Here is a 23,593-nt window from a genome sequence, read left to right as displayed (position 1 = left end):
ACTGAGACAGTACAATATGGGTGCAATACTGCTTAGCGCTGTGATGTGAGGTTCAGGGTCACAGCCTCAGGGAAGAAGCTCTTCCTGTGCCTGCTGGTGCGGGAGCGGAGGCTCCTGTAGCGCCTACCGGATGGGAGGAGAGTAAAAAGTCCATGGTTATGGTGAGATGCATCCTTGATAATGCTTTTCACCCTGCCCAGGCAGTGTTTATGGTAGGTGTTCTCAATGGTGGGCAATTGGGTGCTGATAATCCACTGGGCAGTTTTCACCACATGCTGGAGCGCTTTTTTAAAAGTCTGTCAGTATCCTGGGACAGAGGTGAGCTTTCTTGATGCTCCGCAGGAAATAAAGGCACTGTTGCGCCTTTTTGATCAGGATGGAGGAGTTCAGGGACCAGGTGAGATCCTCGGAAATGTGGACACCAAGGAATCTGAAGCTTGATACATGCTCCACTACAGCTCCGTTGATGTAGATGGGGACGTGAGTGTGGCTCCTGGCATGCCTGAAGTCCACAATGATCTCCTTGGTCTTCTGGGTGTTAAGGGCAAGGTTGTTGTCGGCACACCACACAGCCAGTTGCTGGACCTCGTCCCTGTAGGCCGTCTCGTCATCCCTTCTGATCAGGCCAACCACCGTAGTGTCGTCTGCGAACTTGATTATGGAGTTAGAACCATGTACAGGAACGCAATCATAGGTGAAAAGGGAGTACAGAAGAGGGCTCAGCGCACAGCCTTGAGACACACCAGTGTTCAGGGTGAGAATGGAGGAGGAGAGGTTGTCTAACTTAACTGATTCAGGTCTGTTGGTCAGGAAGTCCAAGGTCCATTTGCAGAGGGATGAGCTGATACCAAGCTGGCAAAGTTTGGCGATCAGCTTGGAGGGGATCACAGTATTGAATGCCGAACTAAAGTCACTGAACAGCATTCTGATGTAAGAGTTGGGGCAGTCCAGGTGGGTCAGGGCAGAGTGAAGTGCCGTGGAAATGGCGTCCTCTGTTGACCTGTTGGTGCGATAGGCAAATTGATGGGGGTCCAGGGTAGAGGGCAGACAGGATTTCAGATGTGATAGAATCAGTCTCTCAAAGCACTTTGCAATGATGGGGGTGAGTGCAACTGGGTGGAAGTCATTCAAGCCTGTGGAAGTGGAATGCTTCAGCAATATTGCCAAGTCAGTGATACTTGTATTCAGGAGATGATTTAATAGCCATTCCCTTTTCCTTCTGCAGGTGCTGGGGCCACGGTCTTGCAGAAAGCAGAAATACGGATCATCAACAGAGCTGTCTGTAATAATCTGATGAGCAGTTCAGTCACCTCCCGCATGTTGTGTGCGGGTTACCTGAGCGGAGGCATTGATGCGTGCCAGGTAAGGCCCTCGTACACGCTGCTCTGTACACAGCAAATTACCAGGGAATGCAGAGTCGATGGGTTCACTTGCTTCACTGTACCTTTAAAAGCCCCTCTTTCCACATGCGACTGACACCCTCACTGGAGTATATGTAACTATGGCTGTGAAAAGTAGCTGTTGTGTTAGGCTTTTTATATTAGTGACCAAATGCTCTCTGCGAAAGTTCCATAGAATGAACTGCTCACACCTTATCTGACCATTACATGGACATTCTATAATGGACATAAAAATTCAGAGTCCACCTCACACTGGCAGCAAGATTGGCATGGCAAATAAAGCACGCTGCACAAAAATGACCCCATGCCCACACGTAGGATAGATCTGAGAAGCTCTCAATAAATCAGAGTGTGGACTTGTGTGCAAAGCTTTGTTTTGAAGTAGTATTTGTTTTCAAAGTTGAATACAAGTAAGACAAGCCCAAGATGGAGTATAATTACACACAGCACAGTGAGTCCTGCTGGAAGCAGGGTTCAGACAAGGCCTAGGTGAGAGGGAAAGGAAGGAAATGTTTGGGTGAAGATGCTCCAAATGATGTGGAAAGTTGAAATGAGAAGACGGTCCCACTAGTCTGACAGAGTGGGTGCAGGGTGGGGGTCTCTCCTGAATGAGCGTAGAATCATTTGGAAGTTGAGGTCAGTCATTCAGGACTGGGAGGAGGGGAACAAAAATAGAGAATGTTGGAAATATTTAACTCTTAATGTTTCAGGTTAGTGACCTTCCAGAATTGGAGAAAGGTCAGCAACTTCCCTTCAACAGCAGCTACCTGATCTGATGATTGTTTCCAGCATTTTTGTTTGCAGCTCAGAATTCCAGCATTTGCATCATCCCAGTTCCCTTCCCAGAAGGGCTGTGAAGGCTCAGTAAATTCAAACACACTAGCTACCACTCGCATTAAAAATCTCTCTCCCCTCCCACCCTTACTCTCTTGTCATGACATCCCCACACTCTTGCCTCTCCCTGTGTTCTCCCTTCTCTCTGCCACTGGTCCCTTCCTTTCCCTCGCCTTCCTTCTCTCCCTCCCTCCTCCCTCTAGGAAACATAGACAATGTAAAATAGGAATATTGGTCAATTTAGCCCTTCAAGCTTGCTCTGTATTTTAGTACAACTATGGTTGGTCCTCTGTGTTGGTAGCATATTCCTGATCCATTCTCATGCCTATTGATTTGTTTTGAGATTAGAGATCTATCTCGTCCTCAAATACATGCAGTTGCTGCTGTATGTGGAGAGGTATCTGCAGGTTCACCATCTCTGAGTGAAGAAGTTTCTTACACTGCTTTTTTCCATCACCTTCCATGCCCTTTGCCCTTGCATTATCCTATCACTTGGCTGCTGCCTGCCCAAGTCCCATTCTGGACCCCTCACTTGTGTCCTCTACAGACTGATTCACTTCCAGTAATCTTCTATACAGTTCGATGAAAGATTATGACTGAACATCATGTACCTCTAATTTGGGCGGAGAAGAGATAGCTGCATCTCTCACACACCCTCTCCCATTGTGATTAATTTCTACACTTTGAGTTTGTTCAATTCAGCCATTCATTTAGTTAATCTAAAACTTAATACACATAAATCCCCAAAAATCTGGAATGAAAAAATCGTGAACTTGGAGCTGGAGATTTTTCCTGACAGAATTGCAGTGCAGAATCGTAGTGCTGTAAACTGTAGTGCCGTGCAGCGCAGAATCGTAGTGCTGTAAACTGTAATGCCACGCAGCGCAGAATCGTAGTGCTGTAAATTGTAATGCCACGCAGCGCAGAATCGTAGTGCTGTAAATTGTAGTGCAGCGCAGAATCGTAGTGCTGTAAATTGTAATGCCACGCAGTGCAGAATCGTAGTGCTGTAAATTGTAATGCCACGCAGCGCAGAATCGTAGTGCTGTAAATTGTAATGCCACGCAGCGCAGAATCGTAGTGCTGTAAATTGTAATGCCACGCAGCGCAGAATCGTAGTGCTGTAAATTGTAATGCCACGCAGCGCAGAATCGTAGTGCTGTAAATTGTAATGCCACGCAGCGCAGAATCGTAGTGCTGTAAATTGTAATGCCACGCAGCGCAGAATCGTAGTGCTGTAAATTGTAATGCCACGCAGCGCAGAATCGTAGTGCTGTAAATTGTAGTGCCACGCAGCGCAGAATCGTAGTGCTATGCAGCACAGTTGTAGTGTCATGCAGTGCAGAATTCTAGGGCTGTAAACTGTAGTGCCGTGCAGTGCAGAATCGTAGTGCTGTAAATTGTAGTGCCACGCAGCGCAGAATCGTAGTGCTGTAAATTGTAATGCCACGCAGCGCAGAATCGTAGTGCTGTAAATTGTAATGCCACGCAGCGCAGAATCGTAGTGCTGTAAACTGTAGTGCAGTGCAGAATCGTAGTGCTGTAAATTGTAATGCCACGCAGCGCAGAATCGTAGTGCTGTAAATTGTAATGCCACGCAGCGCAGAATCGTAGTGCTGTAAATTGTAATGCCACGCAGCGCAGAATCGTGCTGTAAATTGTAATGCCACGCAGCGCAGAATCGTAGTGCTGTAAATTGTAATGCCACGCAGCGCAGAATCGTAGTGCTGTAAATTGTAATGCCACGCAGCGCAGAATCGTAGTGCTGTAAATTGTAGTGCCACGCAGCGCAGAATCGTAGTGCTGTAAATTGTAATGCCACGCAGCGCAGAATCGTAGTGCTGTAAATTGTAGTGCCACGCAGCGCAGAATCGTAGTGCTGTAAATTGTAATGCCACGCAGCGCAGAATCGTAGTGCTGTAAATTGTAATGCCACGCAGCGCAGAATCGTAGTGCTGTAAATTGTAATGCCACGCAGCGCAGAATCGTAGTGCTGTAAATTGTAGTGCAGAATCGTAGTGCTGTAAATTGTAATGCCACGCAGCGCAGAATCGTAGTGCTGTAAATTGTAATGCCACGCAGCGCAGAATCGTAGTGCTGTAAATTGTAATGCCACGCAGCGCAGAATCGTAGTGCTGTAAATTGTAATGCCACGCAGCGCAGAATCGTAGTGCTGTAAATTGTAATGCCACGCAGCGCAGAATCGTAGTGCTGTAAATTGTAATGCCACGCAGCGCAGAATCGTAGTGCTGTAAATTGTAATGCCACGCAGCGCAGAATCGTAGTGCTGTAAATTGTAGTGCCACGCAGCGCAGAATCGTAGTGCTGTAAATTGTAGTGCCACGCAGCGCAGAATCGTAGTGCTGTAAATTGTAATGCCACGCAGCGCAGAATCGTAGTGCTGTAAATTGTAATGCCACGCAGCGCAGAATCGTAGTGCTGTAAATTGTAATGCCACGCAGCGCAGAATCGTAGTGCTGTAAATTGTAGTGCCACGCAGCGCAGAATCGTAGTGCTATGCAGCACAGTTGTAGTGTCATGCAGTGCAGAATTCTAGGGCTGTAAACTGTAGTGCCGTGCAGTGCAGAATCGTAGTGCTGTAAATTGTAATGCCACGCAGCGCAGAATCGTAGTGCTGTAAATTGTAATGCCACGCAGCGCAGAATCGTAGTGCTGTAAATTGTAATGCCACGCAGCGCAGAATCGTAGTGCTGTAAACTGTAGTGCAGTGCAGAATCGTAGTGCTGTAAATTGTAATGCCACGCAGCGCAGAATCGTAGTGCTGTAAATTGTAATGCCACGCAGCGCAGAATCGTAGTGCTGTAAATTGTAATGCCACGCAGCGCAGAATCGTAGTGCTGTAAATTGTAATGCCACGCAGCGCAGAATCGTAGTGCTGTAAGTTGTAGTGCCACGCAGCGCAGAATCGTAGTGCTGTAAATTGTAATGCCACGCAGCGCAGAATCGTAGTGCTGTAAATTGTAGTGCCACGCAGCGCAGAATCGTAGTGCTATGCAGCACAGTTGTAGTGTCATGCAGTGCAGAATTCTAGTGCTGTAAACTGTAGTGGCCTGGAAAAAAATGTTTCTCAGTTCCCCTCTAAATTGTTTACACCTTGTCTTAAACCTTTGCTCTCTGTTCTTGGACACTACTGCAAAAGGGAACTATCTACCCTATCTAGATTGATACTCACACAACATGGAGACTTGACTATGCTGAACATTGCGTCTTCCTGAGCAAGTCCCATTTACCCACATTTGGACTGTATCCCCTAAACCTTTCCCATCTATGTACCTGTCCATAACACTTTCAAATGTTGTATCTGCCTCTACCATCTTCTCTGATAGCTCATTCCATATACCATGTTCCACTCTGGGGGAGGAAGAAAATGTCCCTTTGGTCCACTTTAAATCTTACCCCTCTCACCTTAAACCTCTGCCTTCTAGTTTTCAACTTTCCTACCCTGAGAAGAAGACAGTGACCATTCACCATATCTATGCCCCTCATGATTTTATAAACCTTTACAAGGTCTCAGCTTCCTCTGCCCCACGGAAAACCATCTCAGCTTATCCAGTACCTCGTTATAACTTAAGCCCGTCAGTTCTGGTCACCATTCTATAGGAAGGATGTGATTAAATTGGAGAGGGTGCAGTAAAAATTGACAAGCAAAATCCTTGTCAATCTTCACTACACCCTTTCCAAATTAGTTACATCTTTCCTATAGAACCAGAACTGCACACAATTCTCCAAATGCTACCTCACCAATGCCCTATACAGCTGTGCTATCTACACATCAAATGATTCAGTACACTTCTTTCGGTACCCACTCAGCCTCCTCTGCTCCAAAGCAAACAAACCGAGCCTCTTCAGTCTCATCTCATACTGTAACTGCAATGCTATATCCCACGCAACATTTTGGCAGGTCTCCTCTGTATGTTCTCCAGTGTAATCCTGCCCTTTCTATAGTGTGGCAACCAGGAGTGTACGATGAACTCTTGCTCAGCTTAACCAATGTTTTGTAAAGTTCTACCAAAACCTCCCTGCTTTTACACTCCATGCCTGATTAAAGCGGGCAAGTATCCCATACGCCAGCTTCTCCGCATTTATCTAAGCTGTCACCTTGTATAACAAGGCCTCTGTTCTTCATTGTTCCCCATGACCCATGTCCAGTCCTTATAAGGCCTCCAAAAGTGAATCATCTCACGCTTATCTGTTCAGTTTTGGTCACCCTGCTGTAGGAATGATACCATCATGCTGGAAAGAGCGCAAAAAGAAACTGAGGATGTTGAAGGAAAGGTTGAGCAAGCTAGAACTTGATTAGGCAGAAACTAGGGAGAGTTAATTGGACACAGTTGTTTTCGGGCAAGTCCACATACGTTGTTGTGTTTAAGGACCAACTGCTCAGAGTGCAGGATAGGTATGTTCCAGACAGAAGGAAGAACAAGAATGGCGAGGTAAGGAAATCTTGGATTTCAAGAGAGGTGATGATTGTAGTCAAGAAGAAAAAAAATGTACATAGGTTTAAGAAGCTAAAAATTAAGCAGAATACTTGATTATAAAAAAAGACAAAAAAAGAACTCAAAGGAAATTTGGAGAGCCAGGAGGGAATATGTGTTTGGAGGTGATTATATAAGCAAGGTCCTAAATGAGTACTTTTTTTTTGGTTTGTACCAAGGAGAAGGAGGTGAAAGATAGTGAGATCAGTGTGGAACATGTTAGTGTACGAGGGAATTTTGAGATGCAGGAGGTAGTACTGGGTCTATAGCCAAGAGCCTTTGAAATGCCTCTGGTAGGGAAGCTATTCTAGAGCATTCTAAGAAATAGGATTTATGACCATTTGGAGAGACATTGCTTAATTAGGGACGGTCAGCATGGCTTTGGGTGGGGCAAGCCATGTCTTACTCAGTTGAGTTTTTTGAGAAGGTGTCAAGGGTGATTGATGAGGGTACTGCTGTGGATGTTGTTTTCGTGGATTTTAATCAGGTACTTGTATCGGTATTTACTGAGAAGGATGTAGAGGATTCTGTGATCAAAGTGGAACATGATAAAATGCTAGGGCATTTCGAGAGTAGGAAAGAGGTAGTGTTGTATTTCTTAAGGTCAGCATGGTTTCCTAGAGGAAATCTTTTGGAAATCTTTGAGGAATTAACAGGCAGGATAGACAAAGGAGAGTCAGTGGATGTTGTATACCTGGACTTTCAGAAGGCCTTTGACAAGTTGCCACACATGAGGCTGCTCAACAAGATAAGAGCCCATGGTATACAGGAAAGATACTAGCATGGATAGAAGATTGGTTGACTTTTAGGAGGCAAGGAGTGGGAATAGAGGGGGCCTAATTTGCTTGGCTGCTGGTGACAACTGGTGTTCCACCGGGGTCTGTGTTGGGACTGCTTCTTTCCACATTATATGTCAATGATTTCGATGACAGAATTAATGGCTTTGTGGCAAGATAGGTGGAGGGTCATGTAGTGTTGAGGAAGCAGGGAGTCTGCAGGAGGACTTAAGTAGAGGTCTAATGCTTTATTGTCTTAAATTCCATTTTTCCACTGTCTGCCCAATAGATCAAAATCATAACCACCTCGCTCCTGTCAGCACCACCAATTCTCATGTTATCTACAAATTTTTTAATCGTACCTTCTCTTCACTTCCAAGGCGTGAATGTATATAGCAAGGAGCACTGCTGACGTCTGATTGAGGGGTCAGGATTTGGAGCTAGGTCCGTGCTGGAGAGAGGATAGTGATATGGCATTGGTTCTGTGGGTCAGAGTTTGCAGGCTGAGGACCAGGCAAGGACTGGGCTCTGGGTTTGGGGCCCAACAGCTGAAGAATGACCAGGTCTGGTGTTGTTGACCTGAGGTCAGGGACAGTGCTGGGCACTGGGATGGATTCTGGAGTTGGGCTTGGCACTGGGATGTGGGATGGAATAGGGGTTGGTCCTGAAAGACCACAGACCTCAGTTCCTGACATGCAATGAGATTGGGGTCTGTGGGGAGGAGTCAGAAGGGAAGCAAGTCAGGATGTTGTAGGGTTTGGGAGTTTACTTACTCTGCCATGCATTGCTTCTGGGCCACTGGGGAAATCTCGTTGCAGATGGCCCTTTTTAGTCAATGCCGTACTGTGAAAATCTGTAGTGGAGTTACTGCAGACAGACATCTAACTCTCGGTTTGACCAGGAACTATCAAATCATGGAAGAGGATAGTGTAGGAAGTCACAAGCTGTACCAGTGGCTGTGTTTGGTGTGAATGTTCAATCCAGGCCCATCTTGCTGTCCACTGGCTGCCTGAGCTAACAGTTTTATTGTTTGGTTTCAGGGTGACTCTGGCGGCCCCATGTCCAGCGTGGAGGAAAACGGGAAAGTATTCCTTGCTGGCATTGTCAGCTGGGGAGACGGCTGTGCCAGAAAGAATAAACCAGGGGTCTACACCAAGGTTTCAAAGTTTCGACAGTGGATCAAGCAGCACTCTGGGGTGTAGTGCATTGATATGTATGTCGTCCTAGCCTGGTATAACAGAGAAATTGTTCTATCATGGAGAATGGACATTTGGTACACGCTTTCACTTGTGTCACTGGTTCCTGGCACAGAGACTCTCCCAACTTGTAGATAATGTATAAAGTTTTCATGAAATCAATTCCATCAGTGAAGATGTTCTGTGGGGTGATTTGTTATTTCTCATCATACTGATCATAAATGCTCAGTGGTATGGGGAGGGGGAGGGGGATGGGTACAATGAGCTGGAATGCTCTAGGTAACCTTTCCTTCCTCCCCTCCCCATACAGATAGACTGAAGGTTGGTCAGACTGGGCTAAGAGCAGGTTGTTTGCTCAAAATATGCCTTTTAGTTCAATTCACTTTATAAAATTCTGTGAAGGAAAGTAACTATTCCGCTTATGCTAGATTGTGTGTATTGAGTTCAACATTACCAAACCTGCAGGGAGCCTAAATGATTTTTTCCCCCAACTAAATGCTCAGCCATTAGCATTTGCCATGAACTCGCAATGACTCTTGGAACCTTCTCAACTATCAGTAGATTGTGTTTTTATTCTGTCATGTGTATGTAATTTGACATAAGGGTTTTTAACTTCTGTTTTAGTTTTGTTCAGTCTGCGCGATGATTGTGAGAGGCTGACCTCATTGTTACTCCCAGCACACTTTAATGAAAGAATCACTCTGTCTACACAGAATGGAGGTGGCCTTGTGTGTGGTACAAGGTGGACCCACTGACTGGGAAGAGCACCTTGCTTCGCACCCCTGCTGAACTCCTGCCTCCTTGGGGTGCCTGCAGTGAGCTTAGCTCAGTCTGCTTCATTGACTTTTGATGTCAAGTATAAAGCATGAAGGAAAAACTCGGGGAAAAAAAAGCAAATGTAGAGTTTTAAGTTATCAAGACTTTTCAGTGAGCTCATGTTCATAACCCAGTCGAGGCCATCAATTGGTAAAATGATGGTTTGAATGCAGCAAGAGTTTTTGTGGTTTGGATGAAATTTGACATGACTATACACACAATCACTGAGCCATGTTCCAAAAGGTCGTAGTTTAGCTGAGCTGATTCAGCTGATACTTTCTCTGTGGATTCTTCTGAAAGAGACAGAGACAAGAGTGCCTTCCTGACACATGTGCTGCTGTTTTCAATTCTACTCTCTGCTTTCCCACTGCAGGGTCACTGTTTTACTGATACCGTTTCTTGCTCAGCAGTGTTTTTATATGCAAACTTTTCTACTAAAATAAACTGGAAATGAGCGTACCTTGTCTTATTTGAGTTTCATCCTATTACAGAGTTATACAGAAATGGGCCCTTTGGCCCAACTGCTTCATGGTGACCAAGATGCCCATCTATGCTAGTCCCAGTTGCTCACATTATAGAATTTTTATTTTTCTTTGAGCTCTTGCAATGTCGGGCTTAATGATGGGTAATACAAACTGGTTTGGACCTGTACCCACTCATGGTCTGGTAAAAAAAACCAGAGCCATAATGTGGCAGATGAAGATGTGGCTGAAGAATTGGTGCATGGGCAGCATTTCAGATTTGTCGATCATTGGGATCTTCTGGGAAAGGAGTGACCTGTACAAAAGGGGCTGGTTACACCTGAACTTGAGGCATCAATGTTCTTGCGGGAGGGGGTGGGGTGCTAGGGTTTGAAAGTAGCTTGGCGGGCGGGGGGGATGGGAATCAGTGATAGATCAGAAGATGAAGCAATTGGTGTAAAGGTAGATGCAATGTGCAGAAAGACTGCGAGGAAGATGTTGTGTACCATTCAGCTAGGTCTTCCAGTATAAAGAAACAAACTACAACAAAGTCAGAGTGAATCACATGATTAATGCATTTATTATTTTACTTGCAAGGGGAGATGTACTTCCTGTCAATTTTCATTGGAAATATAGCTCCAATCTTCCCTGTTGTCAAACATTCCCTATGGCCATAAAACAATTGTCTGTCATCAAAAAAAAAGTTTGTTCCCATATAACAAGTTCATAAGTTTTCTTATCCAAACCAGCAAAGCACCTTCGGATCTCATAGCCTCCATTTCATTAATGCAATGCATTTTACAAAAGTTAAAAATTCTTAAATGCGGGGTTACAGACATATACCAATGGTTATGCCATTATGTAGGATAATCAAGCCACCATCCTCTTCCTGGAGTGCTATAATTGTGAAACTGATCTCCCACTTTCTTATTCTTTTTGATAACCTCTCGGATAGAATCCACAAAGTAAGTTATGTCTTATGGTTCATGTGGCATGTAAGTTCAACGTTCTTGTCCAATCAGAGTGTACATGCCTCCTTTCTTGGATAGAAGCTATTTGGTTCTGCAGTGCCATTGTACGGACAGCTACCAATTCTGCCAACAATTTAGATATTGCTTGTGGAGTGGGTTCGTTCAAGGGCATATGCAGTTTCATTTGCTAACTTTTCCAACGTTGATGTTATGTTAATCAGTTCCTGTGCCTTACCAGTTCTATAGGCAAGTGTTACCTTCCCCAGGGACAACACTAAGTCCTTTTACTTTGGCATTGGCATTGTCTTATAGAGGTATACACCTTCCTCTAAAATACTTTTTTCCAAATTTATCTCCCCATCTTCTCCCGTGACATTCTGGCTGTACCAATAAGGGGAGGAAAGGGTTTATGTTTCTGAGTCCCAGCATCATTGTACCAACATACCCAGAGCAGAGGACTTGGACCAATTAAAGTAACAGTTCATCTCTGTTTCATTAAAGGGCATGGGTACACAAAGCCCACCCACTTCCATGTGCCTGGACATCCTTACAAACCCAGCACCTGAGAACATTGGTCCTGTTTGCACATTTGCAAGTGAATGGTAAGAAAGTATGTGTGGCAATTGCATGTGTCAGAGAAAAGACGAGGGCTAAACCAACCGCTGTCATTTGGACTCTTAGTGGTTTTATTTTTTTCACGTTATTAGGCACCTTACAATGGGAGATGTGAATCCACGAAGGCTTTTCTATTACCTTGATGTCTGTATTAGTAACCAGTAATACATGTAATGTCAGGTTGCTGTTCATTGACTATAGCTCAGCATTTAATACCATTATTCCTACAATCCTGATTGATAAGTTACAGAGCCTGGGCCTCTGTACCTCCCTCTGCAATTGTATCCTCGACTTCCTAATTGGAAGACTACAGTCTGTGCAGATTGGTGATAATATCTCTTCCTCGCTGACGATCAACACTGGTGCACCTCAGCGGTGTGTGCTCAGCGTGCGCGCGCTCTCTCTCTCTCTCTCTCTCTCGCTCTCGCTCTCTTTCTATATATATACACACACACACACACACACACACACATATGACAGTGGCTGGGCACAGCTCAAATACCATCTACACATTTGCTGACGATACAACCATTGTTGGTAGAATCTCAGGTGGTGACGAGAGGGCGTGCAGGAGTGAGATATGCCGAACAGTGGAGTGGTGTCACAGCAACAACCTGGCACTCAACATCAGTAAGACGAAAGATCTGATTGTGGACTTCAGGAAGAGTAAGACGAAGGAACACATACCAATCCTCATAGAGAGATCAGAAGTAGAGAGAGTGAGCAGTTTCAAGTTCCTGTGTGTCAAGATCTCTGAGGATCTAACCTGGTCCCAACATATCAATGCGGTTATAAAGAAGGCAAGACAGTGACTATACTTCATTAGGAGTTTAAAGAGAATTGGTATGTCAACAAAAACACTCAAAAATTTCTTTCGATGTCCCATTCTGACAGGTTGCATCACTGTCTGGTATTGGGGGTGGGGTGGGGTGGGGGCGCTACTGCACAGGACTCAAAGAAGGTCGTAAATTTAGTCAGCTCCATCTTGGGTATCAGCCTACAAAGTACCCAGGACATCTTTAGGGAGCGGTGTCTCAGAAAGGCAGCGTCCATTATTAAAGACCTCCAGCACCCAGGGCATGCCCTTTTCTCACTGTTACCATCAGGTAGGAGATACAGAAGCCTGAAGGCACACACTTAGTGATTCAGGAACAGCTTCTTCCCCTCTGCCATCCAATTCCTAAATGGACGTTGAACCCGTGAAGACTACCTCACTTTTTAATATATTTCTGATTTTGCATGATTTTTAATCTATTCAATGCATATATACTGTAATTTACTCAGTTATTTTTTTCTTCTGTATTTTGTATTGCATTGAACTGCTACTAAGCTAACAAATTTCACGATACATGTCGGTGATAATAAGCCTGATTCCGATTCTGATTCTGAAAAGGTCCTTCAAATCGAGGTTCCAAACAATTCCTTCTTTTAAATATCTGCACCAGCACGTAATCTCCAGACTCGATGTCATAGCACTTACTATCACTAATGGTTGCTCTAGTCCACTTTTCCTCACACATTTGACCAAGTTTATTCTTAAATTGCTTCATTTGTCCTTTCCACTAGGTCTGCTGACTGAGAATCGAAATATTGATTCACCTGTAAGGCTTTGCATACTATTTTAATTACTTTGCCAGTGAAATGAGTACTGTTGTTGCTAGATAGTTTCCAGGGGATCCCAAATTGCAGGATTATTTCCTTTAACAAACATTTCATTTCTGTAATTGCATCATTGTTTCTACAAGGAAATATTTCAACCCATTGTGAGAACACATCAGTAATGACTAATATATACTTATACCCTTCACATTAAGAGAATTCAATAAAGTCGATCTGTAAGTGTAAAAAAAAATCTGGCAGCAAGGTGTGAACCCTGTTACTTTTACCAGTTTTCCTGGATTTTGCAAGGTACATCTCACATCTCATACATTGTCTACAGATTTTTTCTGCAACTCTAGATACTCCCGAGTCATACCAAGTTTGGTTTAATTAAACATTCACCTCTTGCCGCATGTGTGATCTTGTGAACACATTGGGCAGTCCATGGTACCAATTTACCTGGGGTCACAATGTCTTTATCGGGGTGAAGCCACATACTATCGTGCTACTTACAACCCAGCTTTTCCCTTATTGTTGGATAAATCCGAACAGCAACAAAGCAAATTAAATTGACATTAACAAAACAATTGGAGTATTAGTAAGGTCTACACAGGCTTGTGTAACAGTTTCACAGCAGTGTGAATCAGTCTTCCTTCATGGGGAGAAGAGTGGGCGGATTAAGAGTTGCACAGCGAGTAATCATTAACATTTGGTTTGTTAGTAACTCGGTTTTGTACTTAGTTTACCTAGCAGGGGTAAGGTGTTATAAGGCATAGCAAGTCAGTATGTGCTGAACAGCAAGGTAAGAAGCTGCCACTGCTGGAACGCAATCTGATAAACCTCTGGCTGTTGGGTCTGAGCACTGAAATAAACAGTTGTCCTTTGTCTTTCCCTGTGATTCTGAGTCAAGACGATCTGAACAAACTATTCATGGTGAACAAAAGGTGAAACTCCCTTCTTTTAGTCTGGGAGGCTCAAAATTGAGGGGCAGATATCATCGCTTCTTTCATATGTTCAAATGCTTCTTCAGCTTCCAGGGTCCAGCATAATGGATCTGCTTGACTGGGAACAGATATTTTCTGGGGGGCCCTAACAATGGCTGCATTATCTAAAATCTGCTGTCTGCAGTACACAGTCATCCCCAGGAAATGCTTCATTTCCCTGTGAGGCATTGGCTGCAGGACTTTAACTATTGCTTCAATCTGACTCTTAATCAATGAGCTTGTATCTTGGGATAGGGTATGTCCTAGATAAGTAACTTCTGGTCGTACAATCTGTAGTTTCTGCTTTTATACTTTATGACCTTTCTTAGCTTATGTAAAAGGTAGCTTCCTTGCTTGGGGAGATTGACAGGAGGTCATCCAGGTACTGTATTAGAGTAGAGCCCCCTGGGAAGCCCCTTATTCTTCTATTTGCAATTCACACAACAAAACACTAATTGTATCTGAAGCACCTTCAACTACTCCAAAAGACTGAGGTTTGGTAAAATACTGAAAGGCTTTTATTCGCTGTACAATACGACCTCCACAGTGAGTGTCTGCCCCCGGACTGAGGGGGAGGGGCAAGGCGAACACCTTTATACAGGACTCTGTGGGAGGAGCCACAGGGGCAGTCAGCAGAGGGGTGTGTCCAGACACGTTAGGCGTCGGTAATCCCTCGTGCGTGTGCGTCGCGCCCGGTAAGGGAGTGTCGTGTGGTGTCTGTATAGGGTTTGGGGTGTACGGTGTCTTGTAGGTACATACATTGGTGGGTACGGGATCAATAGTCACCATGGAGTGTTCAGGGTAGGGGCCCGGAGCTCCTGCGGGCGCCAGGTCCCGGATGGAGACCATAACCTCCCGCCCATCAGGTAAAACCACGTAGGCGTACTGGGGGTTCGCATGAAGTAAGTGAACCCTCTCGACTATCGGGGAGTATTTATGGCTCCTCGCATGTTTCCGGAGCAGCACTGGCCCCGGGGACGTCAGCCAAGTTGATAGGGTGGTTCCAGTGGTCGATTTTCTGGGAAAAGAAAAGAGCCGCTCATGAGGGGTGGCATTAGTGGCTGTGCATAACAGGGAGCGGATGGAGTGGAGTGCCTCGGTGAGGACCTGCCAGTGGGAGACTGGCAGTCCCTTTGACCTGAGGGCTAAGAGTGTGGCTTTCCACACTGTGCCATTCTCCTTCTCTACCTGTCCATTCCCCCGGGGATTATAGCTCATGGTCCTACTAGTTGCAATACCCCTAAGCCAGTAGATATTGGCACAGCTCGTCACTCATAAACAAGGACCCTCTGTCACTGTGGATATAACAGAGTGAAGAGCTTGTGCAGGGCTTTTATAACTGAAGTTGTAGTGGTGTCGGGGCAGGGGATGGCGAAGGGGAACCGCGAGTACTCGTCGATAACGTTAAGAAAGTACACATTGCGGTCGGTGGAGGGAAGGGGGCCCTTAAAGGCAACACTCAGTCGCTCAAAGGAGCGGGTGGCCTTGATGAGTTGTGCCTTTTCGGGTCGGTAGAAGTGCGGTTTGCACTCTGCGCAGACTTGGTAATCCCTGGTCATCATCCTGATCTCCTCAAGGGAGTAAGGCAGGTTCCGGGCTTTCACGAAGTGGAAAAGCTGGGTGACCCCCGGGTGGCAAAGGTCTACATGTAGGGCGTATAGCTGGTCGATCTGCATGCTGGTGCACGTTCCCCGGGATAGGGCATTGGAGGGCTTGTTGAGCTTCCCAGGCCTGTACATGATGTCATAGTTGTAGGTGGAGAGTTCGATTCTCCACCTCAGAATTTTATCATTTTTGATTTTGCTCCGCTGCTGATTATTAAACATGAATGCGACAGAGCGCTGGTCAGTTAGCAGGGTGAACCTTTTGCCGGCAAGATAGTGCCTCCACTGCCTAACAGCTTCCACTATGGCCTGGGCCTCTTTCTCCACTGCAGAGTACTGAATTTCAGGGCCTTGAGGAGTACGGGAGAAGAACGCTACCGGTCTTCCCGCCTGGTTGAGGGTAGCAGCCAGTGCAAAGTCAGAGGCGTCAGTCTCGACTTGGAAGGGAATGGCCTCATCCACCGCATGCATTGCTGCTTTGGCAATGTCCCCTTTTATGCGGTTGAAGGCCGTGTGGGCCTCGGCAGAGAGGGGGAATGTGGTGGACTTGACCAGGGGGCGGGCCTTGTCTGCATAGTTAGAGAACCATTGGGCGTAATATGAAAAGAAGCCCAGGCACCTTTTGAGGGCTCTGAGGGTATTGGGAAGAGGGAGTTCCAACAGGGGGCGCATACGGTCAGGGTCAGGGCCAATGACTCCATTCTCCACGACACACCCAAGGATAGCAAGTCAGGTGGTCCCAAATACACACTTGTCCTTGTTATAGGTGAGGTTGAAAGATTTGGCCGCTTGGAGAAATTTTTGGAGGTTGTTGTCGTGATCCTGCTGGTCATGACCGCAGATGGTGATGTTATCCAGATATGGGAACGTGGCCTTCAGTTGGCACTGGTTCACCATCTGGTCCATTGCCCTCTGGAAGACAGATACACCATTCGTGACGCCAAAGGGGACGCGCAGGAATTGATAAAGCCTGCCGTCCGCCTCGAAGGCAGTGTAAGGGCGGTCCTCCCGGCGGATGGGGAGCTGATGGTAAGTGGATTTTAGGTCTATGGTCAAGTACACCTTGTACTGTGCTATCTGATTGACCATATCCGTGATGCGGGGTAGAGAGTACACGTCGAGCTGCATGAACCTATTGATGGTCTGGCTATAGTCCACGACCATCCTATTCTTCTCCCCGTTCCGAACAACCACCACCTGCTCCCTCCAAGGACTTGTGCTTGCCTCAATGACCCCCTCCCTGAGCAGCCGCTGCACCTCTGACTTAATGAAGGCTCTGTCCCCCGCGCTGTACCTCCTGCTTTTAGTTGCCACGGGTTTACAGTCGGGGGTCAGGTTGGCGAACAGCGGTGGGGGAGGGATCCTGAGGGTGGAGAGGCCACAAGTGGCATCGGTAGTGCGGCAGTTGGCATGGTGTTGGGTGGGATGCGCGGGTCGGTAGTGGGGTACGTGACATATCTCTACAAAACAGGGGATTTATGACAGTAATTGGTGGGAGGGGCCCATCATACTTCATTGTCACGCTTTTCAGGTGGCTCTGGAAGTCCAACCCCAATAGCACACGGGCACACAGTTGAGGCAAGACCAGTAACTTAAAGTCCCGATATTCTGTGCCCTGCACCACTAGCGTCGCTGTACAACCCCCCCGGATGTCTGTTGTATGCGACCCGGAAGCCATGGTGACCCTCTGACTTACCGGCCATATCATGAGTCCACAATGCTGCACCGTGTCTGGGTGGATAAAACTCTCCGTGCTGCCTGTGTCAAACAGGCAGCTTGTCCTGTGCCCCTCCACCAGGATGTCCATCATTGACCTTGCGAGCTGGTGGGGAGCGCTTTGGTCGAGGGTCATAGAAGCCAGGGTGGGGTCACTGTCTTGGTCCGGCGCGGTAGGGTGGCCTGTGAGCACCTGCTGGTCGTGGGCGGTGGGAGGTGGCACCGACCAAGATGGCCGCCCCCATGTCTTGCACGTGGTGGCAGTGTGCAGGGAAGATGGCGACCCCCACGACTCGCACGCGGCGCTGCTCGATCCTGCTCGCAGTTTTGACTTACAGAACTTGGCGAAGTGGCCCTTCTTTCCGCAGCTGGAGCGGGTAGCTTGTCAGGCTGCGCAGCGTTTCCGGGGGTGCTTCTCCAGTCCGCAGAAGTGGCACTTCACGGACTCACGACTGGTTGCAGCCGAGGTTGATTCACCGGCGGGTTGCGGGGTCTGCGGCGCCCACGAGGCCATCGGGGGATCGCGTGCCTGGAGAGCCTCGGAGTTATGCAGAGCGGCCTCCAACGTATCAGCCAGCTCGATCGCCGAACTTAGGGTAAGATTGGCTTTTTCCAGCAGCCACTGGCGCACGTAGACTGACCTGGTCCCCGTGACAAAGGCGTCTCTCACTAGGAGTTCTGCATGCTGTGCCGCTGTCAGTTCCTGGCAATTGCAGGCCCGCACGAGTGTCTGTAGGGCCCGGACAAACTCAGCGCTCGATTCCCCGGACCGTTGTTGCTGTGTCGCTAAGCGATGCCGAGCATAGACGCTGTTTATCGGCCGCAGGTATTGTCTTTTGAGTGCGTTCATCGCGCCGTTATAGTTCGGCTGGTCTCTGGTCAGCGAATAAACCCGTGGACTGACCCTGGAGAGTAGAACTCTGCGCTTTGCTACGGGGTCGGTCGCTTTAATCTCCTCTAGATACGCTTCGAAGCAGGCCAGCCAGAGTTCGAAAGCGTTTCCAGCGTCAGGCATTTGTGGATCGAGGTCCAATTTTTCTGGTCTCAGGGCCTGTTCCATGTTTTAAAATGTACAGCGAATAAAATTGACGCACCTTCAATTACTCCAAAAGACTGAGGTTTGGTAAAATACTGAAAGGCTTTTATTAGCTGTACAATACGACCTCCACAGTGAGTGTCTGCCCCCGGACTGAGGGGGAGGGGCAAGGCGAACACCTTTATACAGGACTCTGTGGGAGGAGCCACAGGGGCAGTCAGCAGAGGGGTGTGTCCAGACAGGCAACCGAGTTACAACATATATACATGGTTTACCACAGTATCAAAATTATTTTCCAAGGAATCTCAAATTCAAAATCAAAGTCAAAGGTCTTAGTAACATCTTTTATATTCTATAAAAGGAAGCAGTCTTACTGGTAAAGCAACTTTTAGGTTGCCCAAAAATATTCAAATCTTTCCAAAATTGTTAATTTCAAATACCTAATTTAATTACCATCCAAATGCCAATTTCCCCCAAATGCCCATTTCACTTACAAATGTGGGCATTTCATATCTGGAATACAGTTTCACAAAGTTTTACCTCAACTCAGATTACATCTGGTCAGTATGAGATCTGAGATTTTTTAAATTAATTCCACAAAAAAAGAACCCTAAAAAGAAGCAGACAAGACAAAACAAAAACATCCTTGTACTATTCTTCTTTGAAGTAACTTCAAAATATAAAATACCCATTCAAAAAAAGGCTTTCACATTTTTTTCAAAGGACCAAGGAAGAGAGGCGAAAAATCTGCAGGGTGGGGTGGGGGACATTAACACATTGATGCAACCTCTTAAAGGCACAGTCTCTTAAAACAACACATATACACATGCGTGTGCATGCAAACTCAATTGTGGCCACATGTTACATGCAAAACCATTCACACTTTAAACCATTTTAGAAAATCTCTTGTTCCTAAGGGTTACATCATTACAGCAATATTCAGTTACAATTTGACAACATTGAGGAAATATGTTACTCCAAGACTCTATAACAAAGAAATGTTGGAAGTTATTCATTATGCATAAGTAAACAACATTCAATACGTTTAAAGCATAAACTCCCCACATTCTAAAATTCCCCAAAATTCCAACATATTCTGACCCTTCTGTAACTGCAGTCCCTGATTTTTGCTAGGATTTAAATTACATTAACTGTTTGCTCTATAGTTCCAAGCACATTGACCCCACATTACCACAGCTGAAACAGTATGTTCAGATGCAAGCACATTATAATCGATCTTCTTTCCTCGTTTATCATCTAGACTGTATATTTCACTCTGGTAACTGATTACATGAAACAACTCTCTAGAATCGTTGCTGGGCAAATATGTTGCTTGGCAATATCCCTCAGCTGCTGTATGCTGAACAGGGTAGTGTATGTTCTATTTTGGTTTTGATTTCCTGCCCCGGCTCCTCCCTCTCAGTAACTGGGGGCGGGGGGGGGGTGGTGCGGTGAGGAGGCTCGTCATCATAACCATATCTGGTCATCTTATCTGCTAAATCATTCCAATCCATATTTCCATATTCATCGTCTTCCCCTTTCAGATCCAAAAGCATATATTATTCCTCTGTGCAGCAAGTTGTCTCTTCAGCTTTTGTATCAACTTTAAAAACTATGATTTTTCTTTTCATGTGCTGATTTCTCTTTCTGGATCAGAGAGCAACGCACTCTGCCACATTTTTTTTTGTTCTATTTACATTTACCAGTAGTCTATCAAGTTACCAGTTTTCACTACAGTATCCTCTGGGGTTTAATAAATTTCAGTATTTAGTTCCGGCATCTAGTGTCCCTGACACCCTTTCATTATTGGATAGTTTACTAATTTCCTTTCTCATATTACCTCGGAAAACTTTCGCATGTCCCCGACACTAGGTCGACCTACATAAAAGTCCCTAACACTAAAAAACATCCAATATATTTGTACACATGCATCCCAGTCGCAGGGTCATCCTGTATAACTGCCCCCCAACATGAAAAACTATCCAATACATTTGTGCACATCTCTTTCACATGCCCCAGACACTAGGTCGACCTCTATCATCATACCAAATACGTTGGAATCATGACAAAAACTGATCCACTCAAGACCATTGCATTGATTGCAGTGTATAGGGTGAAAGGCAGATAAAGCTGAAGTAGAACTGCCAAGGGTAAAAAAAAAACTTACTTTTCCTTCAGTGGCCACTACTCCCAATGAGTTTGCCCCAGGCAGTTCTGTCCTCGGAATTTCCCGTATCACTGTCATACCAAGCAGTCTTGGTAGAACTTCCAACTTCTGTTATGCATCATTCAACTAGGTCTTCCAATATAAAGAAACAAACTGCAACAAATTCAGAGTGGATCAAATTATTAATGCATTTAGTATTTTACTTGCAAGGGGAGATATACTTCCAGGCCAGTTTCCACCCAAACCAGCAAAACACCTTAGAATTTCATAGACCCCCATTTCATTACATTGCATTTTACAAAAGTTACAAATTCATAAAGACTTTAGGGTTACAAATACATTTCCACAAAGGATGGGAAGTGAATAGAGCTTAAATACAGTCAGTTGGTTGAGTTGAAATACTTCAATGTGAGAAGTATCAGGAACAACGATGATGAAATTAGGGCATGGATTAGATTTGATTTATTAGCTTTATTTATTAATCACGTGCATCAGACCATACAGTGAAATGTGTTGTCTGCATTAACAACCAAAGCAATCTGAGGATGAGCTGGGGCCAGCCCACAAGTGTCACCACGCAATCCAGCACCAACATAACATGCCCACCACATTCAACAGAACAACACGCAGCCAACATATTACCAGCAACAACAACAAAACAAATCACTTTCCTACTCCCCAACCCATGTACTCAGACGGGCCTCCAATCTCCAGACCATGGCGCCAGACTCACAGACACTGGAACTCTGACCTCAGCTCTAGCCTGCCTTGGGACTTTGACCTTCAGACTCACCAACCTCTGGACTTTAACCCAAGAATTCACCAATCAGGGGCTGACTGACCTCTGACCTCAAATCCCGGGGATCTCCAGCACTTGTGTTTTGGGGTCCACAGACCTTGGACCTCCATCCTCAGAGATTGTTGCCCTCCAACCTCAGACAGCTCAGATCTGAACTCTGGCTTGCTCCTTCCCCTGACCCCTCATGCCCCTCATCCCTGCCCGCACCCCTAACCTGACATTGATAGGATGTAGAGCTGGGCTAAGAAATGGCAGATGGAGTTCAACCCAGAAACGTGTGAAGTAATACAATCAAGAAGGTCAAACATGAAGGCAGAGTACCGGGTTAATGGTAGGATTCTTATCAGTGTGGAGGAACAGAGGGATCTTGGGGTCCACATCCATAGATCCCTCAAAGTTGCCATGCAAGTTGATAAGGTGGTTAGGAAGACATATAGTAGATTAGCTTTCATTAAACGTTGGATTGATTTCAAGAGCCGAACTCTGTTTAGACCATACTTGGAATATTGTGCTTAGTTCTGGCCACCTCCTTATAGGAAGGATGTGGTAGCTTTAGAGAGGGTGCAAAGGAGATTTACCAGGATGCTTGCTGCCTGGATTAGAGAATATGTCTTATGAAGATTAGTTTAGTGAGCTCAGGCTTTTCTCCTTGGAACAAAGGAGGACGAGAGGTAACTTGATAGAAGTGTACATGATGATAAGAGGCCTAGGTCGAGTAGATAGCCAGAGACATTTTCCCAGGATGGAAATAGCAAACAGAAGGGGATTTTAAGGTGATTGGTGGAAAGTATAGGGCAATGCCAGCGGTAAGTTTTTTTTTACACAGAGAATGGGAAGTGTGTGGAACATGCTGCCAGGAGTGGAGCTAGAGGCAGATAAATTCAGGACATTTAAGAAATTCTTAGATAGGCACATGGATGAAAGAAAAATCAAGGGTTATGTAGGAGGGAAGGGTTCGATTGATCTTAAGAGCAGGTTAAAAGGTTGGCACAACATCATGAAGAGCCTGTACTAGTCTATGCAAGTTGTTATGAAAAGGAAACCCAGTTTTGAGGAGTATAACATGTCATCTTGCACCAATTTCAGAGGCTGCTTGAAACATCTGATTTGTTGGATCAAGCTTAGAGGAAGAAGGGAGAGGACATTGGAGAACAACTGTAGAAATTTTAATGGTCTGGGTGCTATACATGGTGAGCAAACATGTTTTGGTCACATCTTTCTTCACAAACAAGTGGACTTCGTGCTTTAGGCACAAATGGGAACACCCTGCACATTTAACCAAACCATATCCATAACCGTGAGCTGCCTCCTTAAAAGAACAAGCATGCGGTCTGTCAGGCACAAAGGGGGCTGATGGCAGCTCACAGTTCAGTATTGTCAGCAACTGCCCACAGTGGTTCAAACTTGAACATCCTAGACCCCATCAACATTCTGAATCCTGGGGGTTTTATTTATAAACATATTTGCATAAATTCACTGGATTCTGTACTGTTCCACACCCTAGTCTTGTTGGATTCATTGAAAAGCACAATCTTGCTCTGCCTCACAGCATTTCCATGTTCTTCCTCAGACCTCCAAGTAGACAATAGACAATAGGTGCGGGAGTAGGCCATTCGGCCCTTCGAGCCAGCACCGCCATTCACTGTGATCATGGCTGATCATCCACAATCAGTATCCAGTTCCTGCCTTATCCCCATAACCTTTGATTCCGCTATCTTTAAGAGCTCTATTTTTCTCTTTCTTGAAAGCATCCAGAGACTTGGCCTCCACAGCCTTCTGGGGCAGAGCATTCCATATATCCACCACTCTCTGGGTGAAAAAGTTTTTCCTCAACTCTGTTCTAACTGGTCTACCCCTTATTCTTAAACTGTGGCCTCTGGTTCTGGACTCACCCATCAGTGGGAACATGCTTCCTGCCTCCAGCGTGTCCAATCCCTTAATAATCTTATATGTTTCAATAAGATCCCCTCTCAGCCTTCTAAATTCCAGAGTATACAAGCCCAGTTGCTCCAATCTTTCGACATATGACAGTCCCGCCATCCCGGGAATTAACCTTGTGAACCTACGCTGCACTCCCTCAATAGCAAGAATGTCCTTCCTCAAATTTGGAGACCAAAACTGCAC

The 23,593-nt window shown here is 45.7% G+C and overlaps 1 protein-coding gene across 7 annotated transcripts in view; it reads left to right on the top strand.

The window, feature by feature from the left end:
• LOC134340988 (suppressor of tumorigenicity 14 protein homolog) overlaps positions 1–23,593 on the top strand; it is a 176,142-nt gene that overhangs the window by 128,462 nt on the left and 24,087 nt on the right. For 5 of the 7 annotated variants that reach the window (XM_063038649.1, XM_063038648.1, XM_063038645.1 and 2 more), the window contains exon 18: positions 1,226–1,362. In XM_063038649.1, coding sequence (XP_062894719.1) covers positions 1,226–1,362 — 137 coding nt within the window. Of the gene's footprint in view, positions 1–1,225; positions 1,363–8,546; positions 9,997–23,593 lie in introns of those variants that run through there. The other 2 variants (XM_063038651.1, XM_063038650.1) reach the window with 1 other exon arrangement.

The sequence above is a fragment of the Mobula hypostoma genome, chromosome X2, assembly GCF_963921235.1.
Source record: "Mobula hypostoma chromosome X2, sMobHyp1.1, whole genome shotgun sequence".
In the NCBI taxonomy this organism is placed as follows: Eukaryota; Metazoa; Chordata; class Chondrichthyes; order Myliobatiformes; family Myliobatidae; genus Mobula; species Mobula hypostoma.
The sequence above is the reverse complement of the archived record's forward strand: the minus strand, read 5'-3'. Positions and strand labels throughout refer to the sequence as shown.